The sequence below is a fragment of the Balaenoptera acutorostrata genome, chromosome 6 (genome assembly GCF_949987535.1).
Source record: "Balaenoptera acutorostrata chromosome 6, mBalAcu1.1, whole genome shotgun sequence".
Taxonomy (NCBI): Eukaryota; Metazoa; Chordata; class Mammalia; order Artiodactyla; family Balaenopteridae; genus Balaenoptera; species Balaenoptera acutorostrata.
Window position 1 is genome coordinate 20,617,020 of NC_080069.1, and position 19,057 is coordinate 20,636,076.

General features: G+C 49.3%; 1 protein-coding gene and 1 long non-coding RNA gene across 2 annotated transcripts in view; one reads left to right on the forward strand and one right to left on the reverse strand.

Annotated features, from left to right (window-relative positions):
• Positions 1 to 42: 42 nt before the first annotated feature.
• On the reverse strand, positions 43 to 7,242 carry LOC103012753 (uncharacterized). The gene is made up of 5 exons (XM_057548689.1): positions 6,993 to 7,242; positions 5,500 to 5,688; positions 4,548 to 4,610; positions 3,881 to 4,078; positions 43 to 111 (listed from the first exon to the last, which is right to left on the reverse strand). Exons 1-5 carry the CDS (start codon positions 7,148 to 7,150, stop codon positions 93 to 95), a joined length of 627 nt encoding a protein of 208 aa, XP_057404672.1. The 5' UTR covers positions 7,151 to 7,242; the 3' UTR covers positions 43 to 92.
• The window catches only part of LOC103012473 (uncharacterized), a 72,725-nt gene continuing 58,855 nt past the window's right edge, over positions 5,188 to 19,057 (forward strand). Inside the window, exon 1 of the long non-coding RNA XR_452075.2 lies at positions 5,188 to 5,273. This is a non-coding gene — a long non-coding RNA (uncharacterized LOC103012473). The remainder of the gene's footprint in view (positions 5,274 to 19,057) is intronic.

Genomic DNA, 19,057 nt, shown 5'->3' on the forward strand with positions numbered 1-19,057 from the left:
TGTGAGGGGTAATGAGGTCCAGACACCTGAGCCAGATGTGCCTCTCTCTTCTTCTGGAACGGCCAAGTTCTGAGGAAGGCAGTGCCGGGATGTCAGTAGTGCAGGAGTGACCTGGTGATGAAGATCATGGCACGGGTAAGTGGTCCAGCTCTGCGGCAGTCCCTTTTCCATGTGGGTGGCCTCACCATTCCTTTCTTCCTGGAGGCCACCCTGTGCCCCTCACTGCACATTAATGCACGGGTTTCCTGATTACAGAACAGCTGGCAAAGCAGGGTCTGGTCCCCATAGTCCACAGTGACATGGCTCCCTGGCCCAGACTGTGCTTATCAAGTGTCAGTTTGGTAAGAATGGTTCTGCCTGAGCCCCCGATGGAGAGTGTGGAGGGAGGTAGAATGTTCTAGAACAAGCCAGCTCTGCACCTACAGCTCCTGCTTCCTCACAAGGGGTCCTCAGCATTTCATGGCCAACAGGACTGTTGAGAAGACTCATGGGGACTTAGGAATAGGCCAAATGGGGAAGCCAGGAAATGTAGGCAGGAAGACCCACGGCTCCTGTTTAACCCCTCATGTTAAAGGTATGCGATGGTTTGAAGTGTGTTGACATCAGATTCCCCTTCAAGGAGAAGTCTGTGGCCCTCCTGTTTCTCCCACACATGAGGGGTCCTTAGGACTCTGCTTCAGTCTCTGCCCTGGAGTTCCTCTCCCTTCTCTCTTCCTCCTCGAGCCTGATTTGCTAAGGCTTCCAGATAAACTGCACTCTCCCTACAGATCCATCTTGGGAGTAAAGCTATTTCTGGTCATTTAATTCACTTTCGACATGGCCAATGATCATCTTCTGGAGGGGAGATTACAAGCAAAGACGTAGCACAAAGATGTAAAGATGCCTGCAGAGCTAGTCATCGCTCCCAGAGTTATTTACAGACATTTAGGAGATGCTGGGATGCTGAGGATGGCTGGGAGAAAAGCATCCTTCCAGGTGTTATTTCAAACATGATGCTGGTAAGGCACTTAAAGAGCTTCACACAGAGAAAATATTTGATGAATTTTAGCTATTTTTTAAAAAGTACTTTATATTTCCTTTGACAATTGCATTTTAGGATAATTTTCTCTATCAGTAATTTAACTTTCCATCCTATCGGTCCTATCGGTGACATATGGTTCAGACTTCTGCGTTGCACACGTAACCTGTTAAGAAAAGCCCCCTTCCCCAGGAAGTAGGAGACTGGTATGAAAATGTCTGTGGCTGAAGGTACTCAGTAAATGTGAGATTGTGTTGAGGGGGCATCTCTCTAGTTTTGAAACCAACCTTGAATGATCCTTTAGACCATTAGAAAGTAATTCATAAATTGATTTATTTTCCTTTTGATTTTGCTTCATCTTGGAAGGTAAGGATCCTGGGCCATGAAACCCTCAACATCAAATTCCCTGCTGTGCGTCATTCAGATGCTCAGGAAATGTTGGTTGGACACCTTTTCTCAACACAGATCCCAGCTGCTTCTCGGGAAGAATGAACTGGTGATGTCAGCCTGGAATTGTCCACCTCAATTCAACCCTTTGCCTCTCTGTAGGGGACAAATTAGCCCCCAGAGACTCTATTGTACTTGTGTTCTGTTTTCTTGGTGTGTAGGCATGGTCTTACATGCATGAAAACATAAAAGAAGGAGGAGAAAACAGTTCTCTAAATGACCTTAAAAACCAACCCAAGTCCTGTTGATTTTTCATGCAGGCCACAGCCCCTGGGATTGTTCAGCATGGGAACCTTTCTGGGTATCAGTGATAAATGACTGTGACTTGGCCGGACGCCCCTGTCTTCCTCCTGTCCTGTGGCAGGTGCTGTATTTACTTAGCTATTTTCTCCCCCAGTGGAAAGTACATTAGAGGCTGATGATTTATTTACTTAAGGACTACCAAAGAAATCATGCAGAAAACACCTTGTATTGTATTAGACCTTGTGTGTCTGTTTCCTTGGAATATATGTTCTACTGAAAAGGAAATCCAAGAATTGGACCCTCAGGGAATACGAGGAATTGGAAGAGCGTGTGCATTCCCAAACCTGCACAATGAGAGAGGCGCTCTTGTCAGGAAGGACCTGCTCGGTGCCCCCTTACTTGAGCAGACAGGTGCCAGCTGCCACGGCCCGGATGCAGCACTGCACTAATTGTGTGGCCGTGCAGCAGGCATCTCCATCACCTGCCTTGGAGCCGCACCAGAAAGCAACACACAACCAAGGAAATGCAAGGACGTGAGAGAATCTGGCCAGCCCTCGCAGGGCCACTTTGAATCACCTTTTCCCTGTGAACGGTCTCCTGCTGCGAGGCCCTGTGGTGAAGGGCAGTAACCCAGGACAGGGCCCTGTAGTGGGCCAGGGAGGTGGGCCTCTGGCTGAGGGCGAGGAATTACGTGCTGACTCTTCAAGGAGGTTGGCGATGGCTCTTTCGTCACCCTACTTACGGTGGAGGGACCAGCTGTCTGTTGAAGGCATTAATGCAAGGACGCTTGCAGGATACAGCCAGCAGGCTGGAGCAAGGTGGGGAGTCTAAGCCCTGACCACACATTAAACTCAATCCTGACCTCTGAGCTGGGGCCCGGGTGCTGCTTTGTTCAAATTTTCAGGGTGATTCCCAAGACCCGCAAGGCGTCCCGAAAGGGACAGGGCTTCAGAGAGTAATGGTTTCGTGGGGCTCAGGAGGTTGGAGGACAGGCTCCCAGCCTGGGAGCCTGTAGGCTTGGATAATGGAGCACAATGTCCACACTGACCATGAGGGCCAACCAGCCCTCACAGGACCCACCCCTAACCTTCCCCATTGCTTAGGACCCCAGAACTGTGCACCCCTCGGGGCAAAGCTGTTTGGTAGTGTCTAGTAAGGGTTAACCAAACACCTGCTGCAAACACTCCACGACCCAGCCATCTAGCTCCTTGATACGTACTCTAGAGAAATGAGCGCTTGTATCCAAAAAAAAAAAAGATGAACTCAAGTGTCTGTAGCACAAATTGTGGTCATTCCACACTATGTAATAGACTCGGGCCGTAAAAAGAGTGAAGTGCTGACACACTAACACATGGATGAACCTGGACAGCACGATGCTCAATGAAAGAAGCTGACATAAAAGGTCGCATATTCTATGATTCCACTGATGTGAACCATCTAGAATAGGTAAATTCACAGAGACGGAATGCAGACTGGTGGTGACCAGAGGCTTCAGGTGGGGCTGGTGGTGAGGGAGAGTGGGGAGAAACTACTTGATGGCTCAGTACTTTCATTTTGGAGCGATGGAAATGTTTTGGAACTAAATAGAAGTTAGTGATTGCAAAGCATTGTGAATGTACTAAATGTCACTGAATTGTTCACTTTAAAATAATGGGTTTTATGTTATGTGAATTTCACTTCAATAAATTAAAAAAAAAATAAATTGAAAAAACTGCCCATCAGCTTTATTAATAGTAGTCCCAAACTGGAAATGACCCAAATGTCCACCAGTCTCCGAATAAAGTGTATTTTATCCACATGCTGACATCCTACACAGCAAGGACAATGTATGTAAATTCAAACATGGGTGCATCTCACAGACCTTCTGCTGGGACACAGCATGCTCACACCATGTGCGTCCGTTCATATGAAAGTCAGGAACATGCAAGAACAACCACTGGTGGTGGAAGCAGAATAGTGGCCATCTCTGGAGGGAATTTCTGGGGTGGCAAAATGTTCCACGCATTGATGTGTGGGCCATGACACAAGTGTATATTCTTGTCTAGACTAAACTGCACCCTTAAGATTAGTGCTCTGTTCTGTATGTAAATGTACTTTAAAAAACTAATAAATCCAAGAAAGGAGAAAGATCGATTTAGAGAAATAACCCTTAACCCTTGTATATGGACTCACCAACTCCAGGCTGGCCGGATGTCCACACGGGACCCGTCACCTGGCTGGTCCTTCTCTGTGTGCCGGCAACACCTGGGTCCAGTTTCGCCCCTCTGCTTCCACATTACTTTGTCATTTCCTGCTTCGTGTATCTGTCCCCAGCAGGTCTGCAAGTCCTCGAGGGCAGGACCAATTCTCACTCCCTGTGGGGACCCTGGCCTGGAGCATAGTAGGAGCTTTATGAAGTGTCGTGGAGGGACCCACGGAACTGGACTTTTTCTGGGTGGACAGGGGCAGGGAGGCAGGAGGAGACCCCATGGTCACAGTGACCTCAGGCGTCCCAGTGGTGATGGCAGGCATCCACAGCACTGCTTGGCACCTGCCCACGTGTGGACAGGAGCCCTGAGGAGGTGTCTGGGCCAGATTCTCGGTGTGCTCTGTCCAGGGAGAATGACTATTGGGCCTCACTCAGTCAACAGCCTTCACACCTGCCGTCCTTTGCGGCTGCAGGAAGCCCTCTCACCTATAGCAGCCCCGTGTGCTGAGACCTTGACCCCAGGAAGACTCCCACAGAACGCTCAATCCTGCCCTGGCATTTGGGGCAGGCCTCCAGAAACTTGGAGCAGAGCTTCTCAGACTTTCCTGGACCCCGAGACACCCAGGGACGTGGAAACACGCAGATTCTTACTCAGAGGGTCTGGGGGTGGTGAAGCTGATGTTCTGGTCTGGAAGATCTGGCAGGAAATAAAACCTGATAAAAAATGATGAACATGTATGTTTATATACATATTAGCTGGCTCATACGCACAGGAGCATACCCAAACCTAAATGCAGAATTTAAAGGACCGCCAATCAATGAACCCGGAGGTAACATAAATGAGGCAGGCTCACACCCCCAAGCCCCAGGCCCTTTCCCCATCACAATACTCCTCACACTCCACCCAGATTTTTTGTATTTCTCTCCATCTGGTGGCCTGCTGGGGGTCAGACACAGCTTTCTTCTCGGGCATGGAGGCTGTGTGGGAAATACCCTGCCCAGCCTCACCAGGAACTTTCCCGCTGCACCTCCTGTTTCCACAGAACTACTTTTAGAATCCTATTTTTAACCTGTTTGAAGTTCGCATTGACTTCACCGCCTAATTGGAAAGGTCACCTCCCTGGAATTGTCTGTCCTACGCTCCACCCTGTGGGCAGTACAGAGCAGAGATGATCAAATATCCCTAGTTGGGGCCGCGAGCCAGCGTCCTTCCCTTCCAGGGCCCAGCCGAGGTGACGGTGGAGCCCGGCCCCCCAGGCCAGGTCACATGCAGGTCAGTTCTCAGTTCTCTCTGTCACCTCCCACCCGTGCTGACCCATCAGGCGCGCACACCCTGAGGCGGACACAGACCCTGCCCCGTTCTCTCTGCAGCCCAAGGTAAGGCTGAGGGAGGGGTCCATGTGGGCCCTGCACAGGCTGTGCCTTTCCTTTTTAGGAATGCTCTGCCCCAGCCCCACGGACTGTTCCCCCAGGGTACCTGCCCTTCTCACCTGGAGGAGTGTCACAGCCCTTGGAGGGCTTGCGACCACACAGACCGCTGGGCCCACCCCAGAGTCTCAGATTGAGTAGATTTGGGTTGGAGCCTGGGGTTTACATGTCTCACCTGATGCTGCAGGTCTGGGAACTGGGCTTTGAGAACCACGGGTCTGTGCCAAAGGGTGTCAGGGTCTGTTGGGGGAAATGCCAGTTCTCCCACCCGGCTGCTACAGGCCACGTCTGTGTCTTCTGGGAGGGCAGAGTGCGGACTGTGGTCCCCAAGACTCCTGGGCTCCAGTCCCCTAAACATCCTTTTCTGGGTGATGAGAGCAGGTCAGTTAATTCCAATACACCTTAGTTTCCCAGTCTGTAAACATTTCTTATCTCATAGGATTGTAGCCTTGTAGGGACCAGCAGGCCACCCAGTGTGTTCTCTGGAGCTCCGTCTTGATCCCAGGGTGGGCTGAGAGTGGCTTCTTGGGGCAGAGCCATCATGGGCTCTGGCTGTGAGCCCTTTGGCTGTGTGCCCCTGAGCTTTGCCTGGACCACTCTGAGCTGGGTTTCTGTCTGTGTTATGGGAGAATACCCCTCCTCAGTGCTTATCGTGCCGCTCAGAGGCACCTTGAGGTGGTAAATTGAGTGAATGCCTGGCTGGGCGGGGAGCGTTCTCTGGGACCTCGTGGCTTTAATCCTGTGAGGGCTCACGAGGTCTGATGCCCCCATCCTGATGCATCGGCACGTCTCTGCCAAACCAGGTGAACTCAGGGCACCCCAGCCCTGCCTGAAAGCTCTGAAGACCTCTGGGAATGAGTTCTGCAGAATTCTGAGCCTGAGCGCTGACCTGGAGGTGTCAGTTCAGAAGAAATACTTGAGTCTGCCTTGGCACAGGGGCAGCTTGGGTTTGCCTTGCCTCCTCTGGACCGCCTGTGGTCGCTGACACCTCCCTTCTCTGTAGCTAGGCATCTCCGGCCTGGCACTGCCTTCCTCCCTTCTCCCACTCCTGTGTAAACAGCAGGAGAGCCGGGGACTACTTCTCCCACCCGTGCATCTCCTGCAGCCCCTGACACCCATCCTTCACTCAGTAAACAGCTATAATTAGCCACGTGCAGGAGGAACAGAGGCTGCACGCAGGGCAAGGTCCATACCTGTAACCAATCCTGCCTCCTGCTGAGGGCTTTCCGGGAACCCTCTCCTCCCCTCACTCCCCTCCCCTCCGGGAAGCCGCTGGCAGAGGGATCTGGGCAGCGGGACCTGGCGGGAAAGCCTTACCTCGAGTCATCCAACTCCGGGAAGACCTAGTGAAAGCAAAGGGCAGAGCACGCGGAGACCACTGCTCTCAGCATCAGGGTGGGGAGAAGGTGAAGCCAGGAGGGGTGGTGTCTCCTCCCCAGAGTGAGCCGGCCCGGGGGGTGGGGGGTGGGGTGTTTGGAGCCCTCTGGGCTGCAGCCTGAATTCTACATTTCAAAGGACACACCAGACAGCCAGGTTTGGACACATCCCCTTTGTTGTGTAAATCCCGGGGTCTGAGTTCCCAGGGCTCAGCACTCCGTCTTCTGACTGCCAAGTTTCTGTTAGGACTTGGACGTGACCTCCCTCAACCCCAGGCTTGTTTAGGTTTACCTTGGGAACATTGCAAGCAGGGGCGTCCTGGAACCACCTGTGTCTAGACGAATGTGGGCCGGCCAGCTCCCAGCCCCGGGCGTCCAGCCCCTCACTGCTGCCCGAAGCCCTGCGCCCAGCTCGGCGTTTAGCACCTGCTCCCTTCCCAGTGAGAGCATCACGCAGACCAAGGAGTCCTTCCGTGTGCCCGAAATCCTGCTTCTAATGGAAACTCTTCCCTCTTCTATTGTTCTGCAAACATAGAGAAAAGCTGCCGAGCTGCTTCCACGCAGATCTTTGTTTGGGCCTCACTCTTTTTATTTCTTTTATCTTTTTCCATTAAGAAGCAGCCACCAGCTCTGAGAGTCATGCTGCCTGCAAAGCTCTCTTACCTCCAGGAGACATCAGATTTTTGTTTAAGAACCTCAGCCGGCTGGATTTCCCATCTGCCATGTCCACGCTGATGGCAGACAAAGAAATTCAGCCTAACGTTCCCCAAAGCTGTCTCACAATTGCTACTTCTGTGGCGGAAGGCCAGGGTCCTTCCATGCTTATGCTTTGTGGTCTCTGCTCGTAAAGGGTTCACCTTTCAGCAGGGAACACCCCTTGGGGGTCACCTCCCTCTGGTTTGACGGAGGACAGTGGGCGTGTCCTTGGAGGTTCAGGCCTGGGCTGCTGGGCGCCCATGCTGCTATAGTGGGTTTGGAGGAAGGGACAGCAGAACCTGGGTGAGGTGACAGCCCAGCAGTCCTGACTAGGGCCAGAGGGGAACAAAAGGCACTCGGACCAACTGACCAGGGAGCCAGCGGGGCCCCTAAGTACTAAGATAACAATAACCAGAGGGAAGCAGCAAGGTGACAGAAGATTAAAATAATAATGATAATAATAGTAATAATAATAATAATAATAAACATGAGTTAAAAAGAAAACAGAAAACCACAAGTTCCCTCCAATGGAAAACCAAGTCCCTTGGGAGCGAGCTCTCCTTCATCCCTCTTGGCGCTCCGGGTCCAAGTCCTCCCCAGGGAACACACGTGTTTGGGTGGGGACTGCTGTCCGCATGTCAGGAGGAACCTCCCCGCCACCCACCCCCCACCCCCGCCTGGCTGCCGTCCTACACGGGTGCTACCCAGCTCCTCTCTCTAGCCAGGTCACACTTTTCTGCCTCAGTTTCCCCACCTTTAAAAGGGAGACACACATAGTAGCTAGCACCCGGGATGCTGTGAGCCCTTGATGGCTTAGTCTTGACAGGGTCCTGCACATCCCGGGGCCCAGCAACTCTTGGCTCTGTTCCTGTTTGTTTGGTTTTGTTTTTTAAAATTAGAGTATAGTCGATTTACAATGTTGTGGTAGTTTCAGGTATATAGCAAAGTGATTCCGTTATACACACATATATATATTCATTCTTTTTCAGATTCTTTACGCATATAGGTTATTACAGAATACTGAGTAGAGCTCCCTGTGCTGTACAGTATGTCCTTGTTGGTTATCTATCTTATATATAGTAGTGTGTGTATGTTCATCCCAAGCTCCTAATTTATCTCCCTCCCCCCACGTTCGATACCAATGCCTGTAGGGGAGGAGACCCTCCCTCCAGGCTCCTACAGGAGGCCTCGCAGGGCCGTCTGCCCCCATTTTTCCCACCATTGGTTACCAAGGGTTTGAGTGTCCTGTGGGACTGCTCTCCTGCGTGTGTCTCTTCATACGAGATCTTCACAATTAAAGGACTTTTTTTTGGTAAAAACTGGGTCTCACGCTCCATGTAGTCTCTTCAGATTCTTCAGTCTAAAGTTGGAAGAAGCTAGAGGACATTTAGAGTCGTTTTTGTCACCAAGCTAAAGCTGTCCACACCCTCCTCCCCACAGCCTGGGACACAGGCTGGATGTTCAGTGCCTGCTGCCTGGGCCCCGAGTGATGGGTCATGTGGAGGGCTGTGGGTAGCGCGTCTGCCCGGGACTACCAGGGGTGATGGCCTTTCACAGCCTTGACCTGTGACTGGTTGGCGGGATCATCTCAAGTTTCAGAAAGCCTTTCTTACAGACCCCTGTTCTTCCGGTAAGTCCCAGCGAGAGGAAAAAATGGGACTTTTGATGTAAAATATCAGTTATGACAGAGAAGAGGGCTACATGAATGGTGAAGGGCTGGAAATAGCTTTAATGGTTTAAAAACCTGGTGTTTACTCTGGAGCAGAGATGAGGGGTGGGCTTAAAAGCTGTCAGTGATCAAACATCAATAAAGGAGTCTGACTCTTCGTTACAACCTTGTACAGCCACGTCTGCAGCAGCATTATTCACAATAGCCCCAAAATGGAAACATCTTAAATGTCCACTGACAGATGAATGGATAAACAAAATGTGGTATATCCATACAATGGAACATGCAGGAATGTTCCACAAGGAAGCAGTGCAGGAAGGAGGCTCATGTGTCAATGGTCAATAATGGGCCATGTGCTGGAGGCTGTTAGAGTGAGGACCCAAGGCTGTGTGCATAGAGAGAGCGGAGAGGATTAGGAGGGTGAAGTGGGAGCACGGTTTTACAGGATGAGTCAGTGTGGACAGCACACTCCAGAGGACGGGGATAGTGTGTACAGAGGCACGGCGGCCTGGGCACCAGCTGGAGTGATGCCTGCCCGGGTGTACCATTGGAGCTGTGGGAACTTTGGGCGTTTATCCTACAGGGATCATCTGGGAAGGGCATGGGCAGTCCTTGGCTGTGACACCACTTTGCCCGCCCTGCAAAGCAGCTATGGGCTGTGATTGTTCTCTAGTTCTCACAAGGGAGATCACAGGAGTTCTTCAATCTTGGGGTTCCCCAGCTTTCTGGGCCCAAGATACATTGTGGGTCACACATTGCAGGGGTGCGCTCACACCCCCTTGAGCTCTCCCACCATGCATTTGCCAACAATCCTACCTACCAGGGCTGTCCAGGGATGCAGGCTGGGAGGAGAAGTGGACCCATTGCAGGCCCATCCTTTGGTGCTCAGTACTCCCCATTCCTTGATATTTGTTCTCCCCCCCAAGGATGCTCCAAATGGAGCGACATCAGACTCCCCAGAGGGCTGGTTAAAAGACAGGTGCTGGTCCCATCCACCTAATTTCTGAATTAGTAGGTTTGGGTGGGGCCTGCATTTTGCTTTGCACACAGAGTCCCAGGTGATGTTGATGGTGCTGGTCTGGGACCACATTTTCCAGAACTGTTGCTGTGGAGCAGGACAAATCATGTGAAATGGCAGAAGAGCCCATGCATGTGGGTTGGCCTCAGTCTGTTGTAACAGAATATCACACACTAGGTGGGCAAAAACAAGAATTTATTCTCTCCCAGTTCTGGAGGCCAGACATCTAAAATCAAGGTGTCACTTTGGAGAACAGTATGGAGGTTCCTTAAAAAACTAAAAATAGAATTACCATATGACCCAGCAATCCCACTACAGGGCATATACCCTGAGAAAACCATAATTCAAAAAGAGTCATGTACCACAATGTTCATTGCAGCTCTATTTACAATAGCCAAGACGTGGAAGCAACCTAAGTGCCCATCCACAGATGAATGGATAAAGAAGATGTGGCACATATATACAATGGAATATTACTCAGCCATAAAAAGAAACGAAATTGAGTTATTTGTAGTGAGGTGGATGGACCTAGAGTCTGTCATACAGAGTGAAGTAAGTCACAAAGAGGAAAACAAATACGGTATGCTAACACATATATATGGAATCTAAAAAAAAAAAAAAGGTTCTGAAGAACCTAGGGGCAGGACAGGAATAAAGACACAGACATAGAGAATGGACTTGAGGACACGAGGAGTGGGAAGGGTAAGCTGGGAGGAAGTGAGAGAGTGGCATGGACATATATACACTACCAAATGTAAAATAGATAGCTAGTGGGAAGCAGCCACATAGCACAGGGAGATCAGCTCGGTGCTTTGTGACCACCTAGGGGGCTGGGATAGGGAGGGTGGGAGGGAGAGGCAATGGGGAGGAAATATGGAGATATATGTATATGTATAGCTGATTCACTTTGTTATAAAGCAGAAACTAACACACCATTGTAAAGCAATTATACTCCAATAAAGATGTTAAAAAAAAAAAGAAAAATAAATATCAAGGTGTCAGCAGGGCCATGCTCCCTCCAGCAGTTCTATGGAAAAATCCTCCCTCGCCTCTTCTAGCTTCTGGCGTTGCCGGCAATCTTTGGCTTGTGGAAGCATCACTCCAGTCATGAGGCCACCTCCTTCTTACGTCTTCTCATCGTCTTCCCTCTGTGCTTGTCCATTTCTGTGTTCAAATCTTCACTTTTTATAAGGGCACTGGTTATATTGGATTAGGGCTCACCCTAATGACCTCATTTAACCTTAATTACCTCTAAAAATCCTATCTCTAAATAAAGCCACATTCTGAGGTACTGTGGGGTTAGGACTTGAACATATCTTTTTGGGGAGGCACAATTCAACCTGTAACAGCACCCTTGGGAGCAGTGGTGGGTCATGTCCACATCCACAGCTGGGCCTGGATGCAGAGCTGGGCCTCTAAGTAAATCCCACAAATTCTCCCTGTTATGCAACACCTTGGCCCGGCCCTCCAGACACTCATTCCTCAGAAGAGAGGCCTGACTCCATAAAGCCAGTGCAGGCTGTTCATTGTCTACGAACATATAAGTGGGGGTGCCACCCAGCTTCTCTGCAGCCTAGGAAGCCACTGTGGAAATATTTCAGGACTCTAAGGGAATAAATGGTCTGGGAAGAAGAGCTAAGAGAAGCCTAGGGCCATGTTTCTCAAGGGGTCCAAAGGTGAGGAGGGTGGGCCAACAGGCTGTCCCAAACAAGGCCTGTGCAAGAGAGCAAACAGAGCTCTCCTACCATAGTCCCAAGTGCCTAACAATGATGCAATGGTCTTATAATGTGATAGATAAGATTGGTTCTGTCTTCCCACCTTGACTGCTGTATTAGTCTGCTCAGGCTGCTATAACAAAACACCATTGACTGGGAGACTTAAACCACAGACATATATTTTTTGCAGTTCTGGAGGCTGGAAGTCCAAGATCAAGGTGCTGACTGAACTGGTCCCACCTGAGAGCTCACTTTCTGGCTTGTAGACAGCCACCTCTCACTGTGTCCTCCCATGACAGAAAGAGATGAAACTCTGGTCTGTTTTCCTGTCCTTATGAGGGTACTAATCCCATCATGGGGTCCCACCCACATGACCTCATCTAAACCTAATCACCTCCTCAAAGCCCCACTGCCAAATATCATCACATTAGGGGTTAGGGCTCCAACATATGAATTTTGGGGGGACACAAACATTCGGTCCATAACAATAATATACCTTCATTATGTCCTGGAAGTTAAGTTACGTTTAGATTCCCTAGACCCCTTGGTCATCCTGCTGGAACGTGGTGGCATGGGGACTTCCTGTTTCTAGATTCTGGCCTTGGGTCTGACCTCTGCACTCCTTACCATGGGGTACCTTATGGGCACATCCAAGCTCTGTCTACACCCCTGGAAACAGCTGCCTCTTGATCACCCAATGGATCTATAATTGTACATGCCCAAGGCACGTCTGAACAGAGAAAAGGCCTGAACAGGTCAGGACACAGCCAGAGAGCATTTACGCAGAGAATTGTGGAGTGCTTCTTTAGAAAGATGGGGTGTGGGCTGCACATGATGAAGGGACCCTGAATGGTGCCCCTCTAAAGCATGCAGTCTGGGCAGGGGCCACTCTCCTTCAGGTTTAGGGAAAGTGAGAAACAGGACTTTCCCCCTTCTCTGCAGTTTGCTGAGCTTCCCAGGGGTTGACTGTGACATTTGCCTCTGGCTGTAGTGGAGGCCCTTGGAGCTTAAGCAGTGGCCCCAAGAACCCATCAGGAGCTTGTTAAAGCTCAGACTCATGGCCCAGTCCCCAGGGGTTCTGTTTGGAGGGTGTGGCCTGGGGCTTGGGCAGCATCCTTTGGACCAGCATCCCTGGCGATGCAGTAGTCTGTGGTCAGAGAGCTGTGGTGGGGAGCAGGGGTGCTGGGGCTGTTCCTGAAAGCCCCAGTGCAGATTTGCACCATGCAAGGTATGACTTCACTACATTACATGGGCAATCAGAGATGTGCTCAGAAACACAAGTTTTTCTGGGAAGGTTCCAGATTTCTGTACCCTGAGATGGGCTGGTGTGTGTGTGTGTGTGTGTGTGTGTGCATATGCACATGTATACATGTGTGTGTATATATATATAATTTGTTTAAAAAGTATGCCAATGTAGTTGGGATAAAGGAGGGAGTTTAAAGTATGAGTCCAAGGTACCATCTTGAAGAGAAGTAATCTGCTTTATAAGAGAACATTTTTTTAAGTTATAATCAATTTCCCACATTCTTGACCATGAGGACATAAAGCCAAGGGCTTGCAGGGAGTGACTGAAGAGGTCTGTGAAGGCAGCTGTAAGAAGAGTGACAGTGACGCAAGGTGTGAGCTCGGCCTGGGCCTGCCAGAAGAAGGTACCCTCTGGGGTGGATAATGGAGACAATTCTGAGGATGGGAAAGGAAGTACCACCCTCCCTCCAGCTCTTGAATTTACTTTCTCCAACTCAAGTCCTGCTGGCGTCATCCAGTGTGTTCAGAAAAGAGGCTTAGGAATTTATTCACCGATACACAGACAGACAGACAGACAGACAGACAGACACACACACACACACACAGGCTTCCAGGAAGTTTTCATTAGAATATGCCACGTGAGAGATGGGCATTACATATATATTCTGTCCTGCACTTCACGTGCTTATGTGCATGTAGGTATTAAAAAAGTGATAATATTGACCCCACAGGCTTGCACACCCACATTTATAAGATACACACATAGACTCTTGGGAATTCAGTTCAACTACCGCATTAGATGCTCATTTTGGTATCCAGTTGAGAAACTCCACATGGCTGATAATTACAACTAATCAACTTACTAAATAAGCAGGAAAAAAAAAAATCCAAAGAAACCCAGGAGTTCTTAAAAATAATTTGGTAAGCCCTGAACAACATCACCAAATGAAAGCAGGAGCAAAGCCCTGGCGATTAAGAGAACAGTCTTCCCATGGGCCCTGCTCCCTCCAGGCAGGCGGGTGGCTGATCCCTCCCACCGCTGGAACAAGTAGGCAGCATATGCTCCTCCTCCTTTACTCGGGATCTTAACTGATGATCTTTATTTTGTTGTCACCGTGTCCTTACACATAGGGAAATTGCTGTGGGGCTGCAGGGAGAACATGATAGAGTAGGGGTGCAGCTGCAGTCACAACAACATCCCGATTTGGGGCTGGGGGGGGCTCTGGAGGATGCTGAAGGTCCCCACTGCCAGTCACCTGTGCAGGGTCAAGACATACCCAGGACGATCCGTTCCCTGTGAATTGCTAAGACACAGACTCTCGCAGGGAGGCGAGTGGGGCAGCAGCTTGGAAGCCCCGTGTGTTCTGGATGCCGGCTGACAGAGGACGGGGGTCTACACCCAGAGCAGGGTAAACAGCGAGGGTGAATCAAGGCTGAGCGTGAGCGCGAGCAGGTCCAGTAGAAGTTATGTCTGAAAATACCGAAGTGGATGACGTGTTCTCAAGGTCTGCTGGCTGCTTCGCCTGATGCAGTAATGGCTGAAGAATCTGAAGAAGAGACAATTCTGCCAACAGCCTGCTCCCTGGCTTTTCCCAGCACTGGTCACCCCGCTAGACAAGGGAGAGTGCTCCATGACAGCCAGCCACTGACACCTCAGGCCCCAGGCTCCTCCGTGCTGGAGGAGACCTGCAAGGTCAAGGTCATGAGCCTGGGGGCTGCAACCCACAGGTCTTTTGGGCCTAAACTGAAGCCCTGCGTGTTGCCCATGAGAGGAGCGAGAACTGGGTCGTTCTGGAAAGGGGAGGATGGGGGCTTATGACTGCCTGGGTCCCAGAAGTGGGAACAGATTTAATGGGGGAGTGGCAGAACCAGCTTCCATTTCTAGAAAAGACTTTATGACAGGGTGGCGAGACACCGGACCCGTGCCCTGAGGGGTGCTGTGACCCTGTCTGGGGACAGTGTCTGTCTGCCAGCTGCAGGGGATTGAGGCACGATCCTCCATGGCATGGTGGCGTGGGGACCCAGGACATGACTTCTCACGTGCTTTTAATAACCAGGAATTCTGTGATTAAAAGGCACAGACAGGAATGCCATCTTGAGATAAGAAGAGCAGCCACAAACCCAACCAGAATTGGACATGTAAGACTCAAGGGAGTCTTTCCCCATAAGAGCCTTGTGAATCTGCATTCCTCTGCCCTGCTGTTGCGGGCTGGTGCCAACACATGCCTGGCATTGCACGCCAGCTGGCAGCCGAGGGGGCAGCAGTTCTGCAGTCAGCTGCCTTCAGAGACAGGGCTGGTGGATCCAATGGCTCATGGCTTCCTGGGGAAACAGGCAACCTTGCATTGCCATTCATGGGCATTTTGGCTTCCTTAACTATAAGATAAAATAAACACACAAAAGGTAAAATACAGAAGGGTTGCTATTTGATTCCACTTACACAATCACTTTGCAGTTAATTCTTTAGATTGTGTAGATAGTACAGTCAAACTTGCTAGATCTCTTTTTTCTTTTTTGGGGGATGCTTTTTAAGTTGAGATATACATAACATAGCACTATATTAGTTTCAGGTGTACAACGATTTGATATATGTATATATTGTGAAATGATCACCACAATAAATCTAGTAACAACCAATCACCACACATAGTTACATTTTTTTTTTCCTTGTGATGATTGGTGTCTTTTTTACTATCTCTATTTTGATAAGGATAATTCAGAAGTAAGAGATACCCACTGGAGTGTGGCTTTCAAACTCAATGGGTTGTGAAATCAATTTAGTGAAGTGTGACTAGCATTTTTTAAAAATGTGAACTAGGAATGGAATAGGAGATATCAGAGGGCACTAAACCCTCTATTTGTTTCCCATCCAACTTCAAAACCAAGATGTTATGCATTCCCATCAGGTCCTGATGCTCAGGCCCTGCCTACCTCTCTGATGTCAATAGCCCCTTGTACCTTCCTCCCTGCCCTCCACCCCCAGTGACCCCCTTGCTTTGTTTCCTATGCGTGGAGGACTTTTCCTTGAATTTCGACTGGCCACGCCCTCCCTCCACTCAGGTTGATGCCCAGATGTCAGCTTCTCTTACAAGTCATTCTTGACCTTGCTCCTTTCATCTGGACCCTTAACCCTGCTTCATCTTTCTTTGAGATACTCATCACTATGTGATGTCATATTATAGCTATGTGATTTTCGCTGTGTTCTGCCTCTGTCGTTAGGTTATCAACTCCATCTGGGAAGGGCCATTGTCTACTTCCCTGCCATCTGCCTAGCAGCTAGAATGAAGCCTGGTACACAGTAGATGCTCAATAAATATTTGTTATTTTTGAAGGAATGAATGAAAAATGAAATGGATAACCATCCTTATGTCACTGAGTTGTGGTGAGATCAAATAAAATAATCCAAACCCAATGCCCAGAGCATAGCACTCAATAGATGCTACGTATTATACTGTTTCACTTTCTCTGAATTTTCAGGGCATTCATTACTCTTGACATTTTAAAATATGTCTTCCTGGAAAAGAAATATATCCTGTGTTCCCCAATGAGTGAGAGTTTCTGAGATGGAATCATAGTTCTTTTAAAAGCTGAAACTGAAAATGTAAGTGTCCTGAGAATACACGAGTTGACGGAAGGTGTTAATGCAGTTTCCCAAAACACACATGGCCAGGGATCCTGAGAGGGATTTCAGTGCAGTTGGCACTTTTGCACTTTCTGTGGTCATGAGAGCTTCGTATTTCAGAGTCCACAGGTCTTTCTGAATACCAAAGGCGAAAGGTATTTCGAGTATGCATTGAATATTTTCAAATCCACAAATTCTTTGGGGTCCCCTTGGTTCAATTTTAGAGTGCTGCTAGTTCCCTATTTGGAAAGGATTTGGGGAAAGGAGTCCCTGGATGCCAGGAGCTGCTAGATGTCACTGGAGAAATATTTCTCTCTTGTGATAGTTTAATAATAGAAGCACTTTGCATTCACACATTCATGCTAAACTTAACAATGCAGTCATGGCTTGGTCTCCAAAGATGAGGTACTTTACCTGTGAAGGAGCCAGGTAGAAGCGAAGGTATCTGAAGATTGCATTTGAGGTGCCCCAGCGCACTCCTGGCACTCTTGGCAGGAACAGTTGGCACCACTCATCATCAGTCTAAACCGTGTCCTAAAATAAGGTCACTGTGTGGTTCTCTAAGCTAAGATGGGGTCGATCTGAGAGTTGAAACAGAAAATATTTCTCAGGTTCTCAGATCTCTTGGATGTGTGTGGCAGACAGGCTTTATGGCAAAGTATCAAGGTAGATTGCATCCCAACCAGAATATTGTCTGCATCCTGTTACTATGGGAACAATCATCCACCTACGTAGTCTATGCATATTTCTGTCTGTGTAAGTGTCAGCCTGGGGGACAAAACTCAACTATTTGTTTCTACTTTTCCTGCTAGAACTTTTGAAAAAAAAATAGCTCTAGGACATTTAGAAAATATACACTTTTCCTTTCCTTTTATTCTTTAGTATTTTTTTGCCTGTTTTCCCCTCTCATCCTGTTCCCTAGGTTTCACATAGGTTTGGTATTGGTTGATCTCTTCCTACGTGCCAGGTACCTGTGATAAGTGCTTATGTGTTTTATTGCTGCTAATTCTCTCGAGAGGTCTATGAAGTCAGTATTATTTAGTTCATTTTACATATGTGTACAGTGAGGCTTTCCAGTGGTTCCTCGCCCGGGAAGAATGAGAACCAGTGTTCCCACTCAGGTCTCCGATGTTGGAAGGCCGGCTCGCAGCCTCACTTCTACAGAACTTTCTAGGGAAGTGATGGGAGGCACTGCAGGATCCAGGGGGCACATCTGGACCACATCCACATCCCACTTCCAGGAGGCTGAATGTCTACACCAGCCTGGGGAACTGCTTGTTCTGCCTGCTCTCTCCTCTTCCTCTTGTCTCTCAAAAGCGTGCCCAAAGGCTCCTGGAACCAGGGCACATCAGAGTTTATTTTGCAATTGCACTTTGGGGAATTATGGGATGCCTGAGGCTATGCCTGGGAATTGATTTGCAGCTGCACAGCTGTGTCAGTGCATCGATGTATGGGGAGGATTTTGTTATTGCAGTGGGGTGTCCCAGACTCCCTAGAAATGAAAGGGCATCCTTAGGAACTCCGAGCCCACCTGGGGTCAAGGGGGCGTCAGGACCCCTCAAACCTAACGAAAGCTGTGGGTCAGGGAGGGCAGAGCACTATGTCCCCCTGGCCGTGGTTTTCTTTGGGAGTGGTGACAAGTCCTAAGGACACTGTGAGACTGGGATTTTAGGGAGAAAGCAGGGGGACCTTACTCCTTAGTGGGAAGAAGGTTGGTCAGGCCCCTTGTTGCAAGTGCTTGATCAGGCTGATGATGTGGCCAACACCTTTCACACTTTGATTTGGGTTCTCAGTGGTGTCTTAGAACATACACAGTACAGCCAACATCACTGTGTCAGAAGCCAGAAAGGCAGCGGTGATGATCATGGGGTAGTGAGTCCTCTATACTGAGTAGGACAGAAAGTTTCAACAACAGATCCTGTGGACAAAGGGGCAGTTGGGTAAGGGAGGCAATGGCTAGGCCCTTCCTGACAGAAAGGCCTGCTCGTCCTTGCTGTGATCTTGCTGGGCACAAGGGATGAACGTTAGCTTGATGTATTTTATTGGATTATTCCAGGGGTTTCCAGGGATTGACTTCACCACACCTTCAGTTCCATGAGCACAGGTTCACCTGCTCATCCAACAGGCATTGCTTCAGCCCTACTAGGTGCCACGCAGAGTTGTAAGTGCTGGGGATACAGCTCCGAGCAGGAGACAAAAGTCCCTGCCAGAGGGAGCTGACTTCTAGTGTGGGGTTGGCACATGTTTTCCATAAACATTTTAGGCTTTGAGGGTCATGTGGTCTCTGTTGCAGCTACTGAACTCTGCAAAAGCATCCACAGACACGACACTCATGCAGTGGGGTGGCCATGCCCAGTACAGATTCCTCTACAAAACCAGGTGGCCAGCCTGT

Coding starts and splice junctions, on each gene's coding strand:
- LOC103012753 (XM_057548689.1), bottom strand. CDS start 7,150: ATGCTCTCACTGGGAAGGGAGCAGGTGCTAAACGCCGAGCTGGGCGCA. Junction 4,611..5,499: donor TCCCAGACCTGCAGCATCAG/GTGAGACATGTA, acceptor ATTTTTTATCAG/GTTTTATTTCCTGCCAGATC. Junction 4,079..4,547: donor ACCACCCCCAGACCCTCTGA/GTAAGAATCTGC, acceptor ACTATGCTCCAG/GCCAGGGTCCCCACAGGGAG.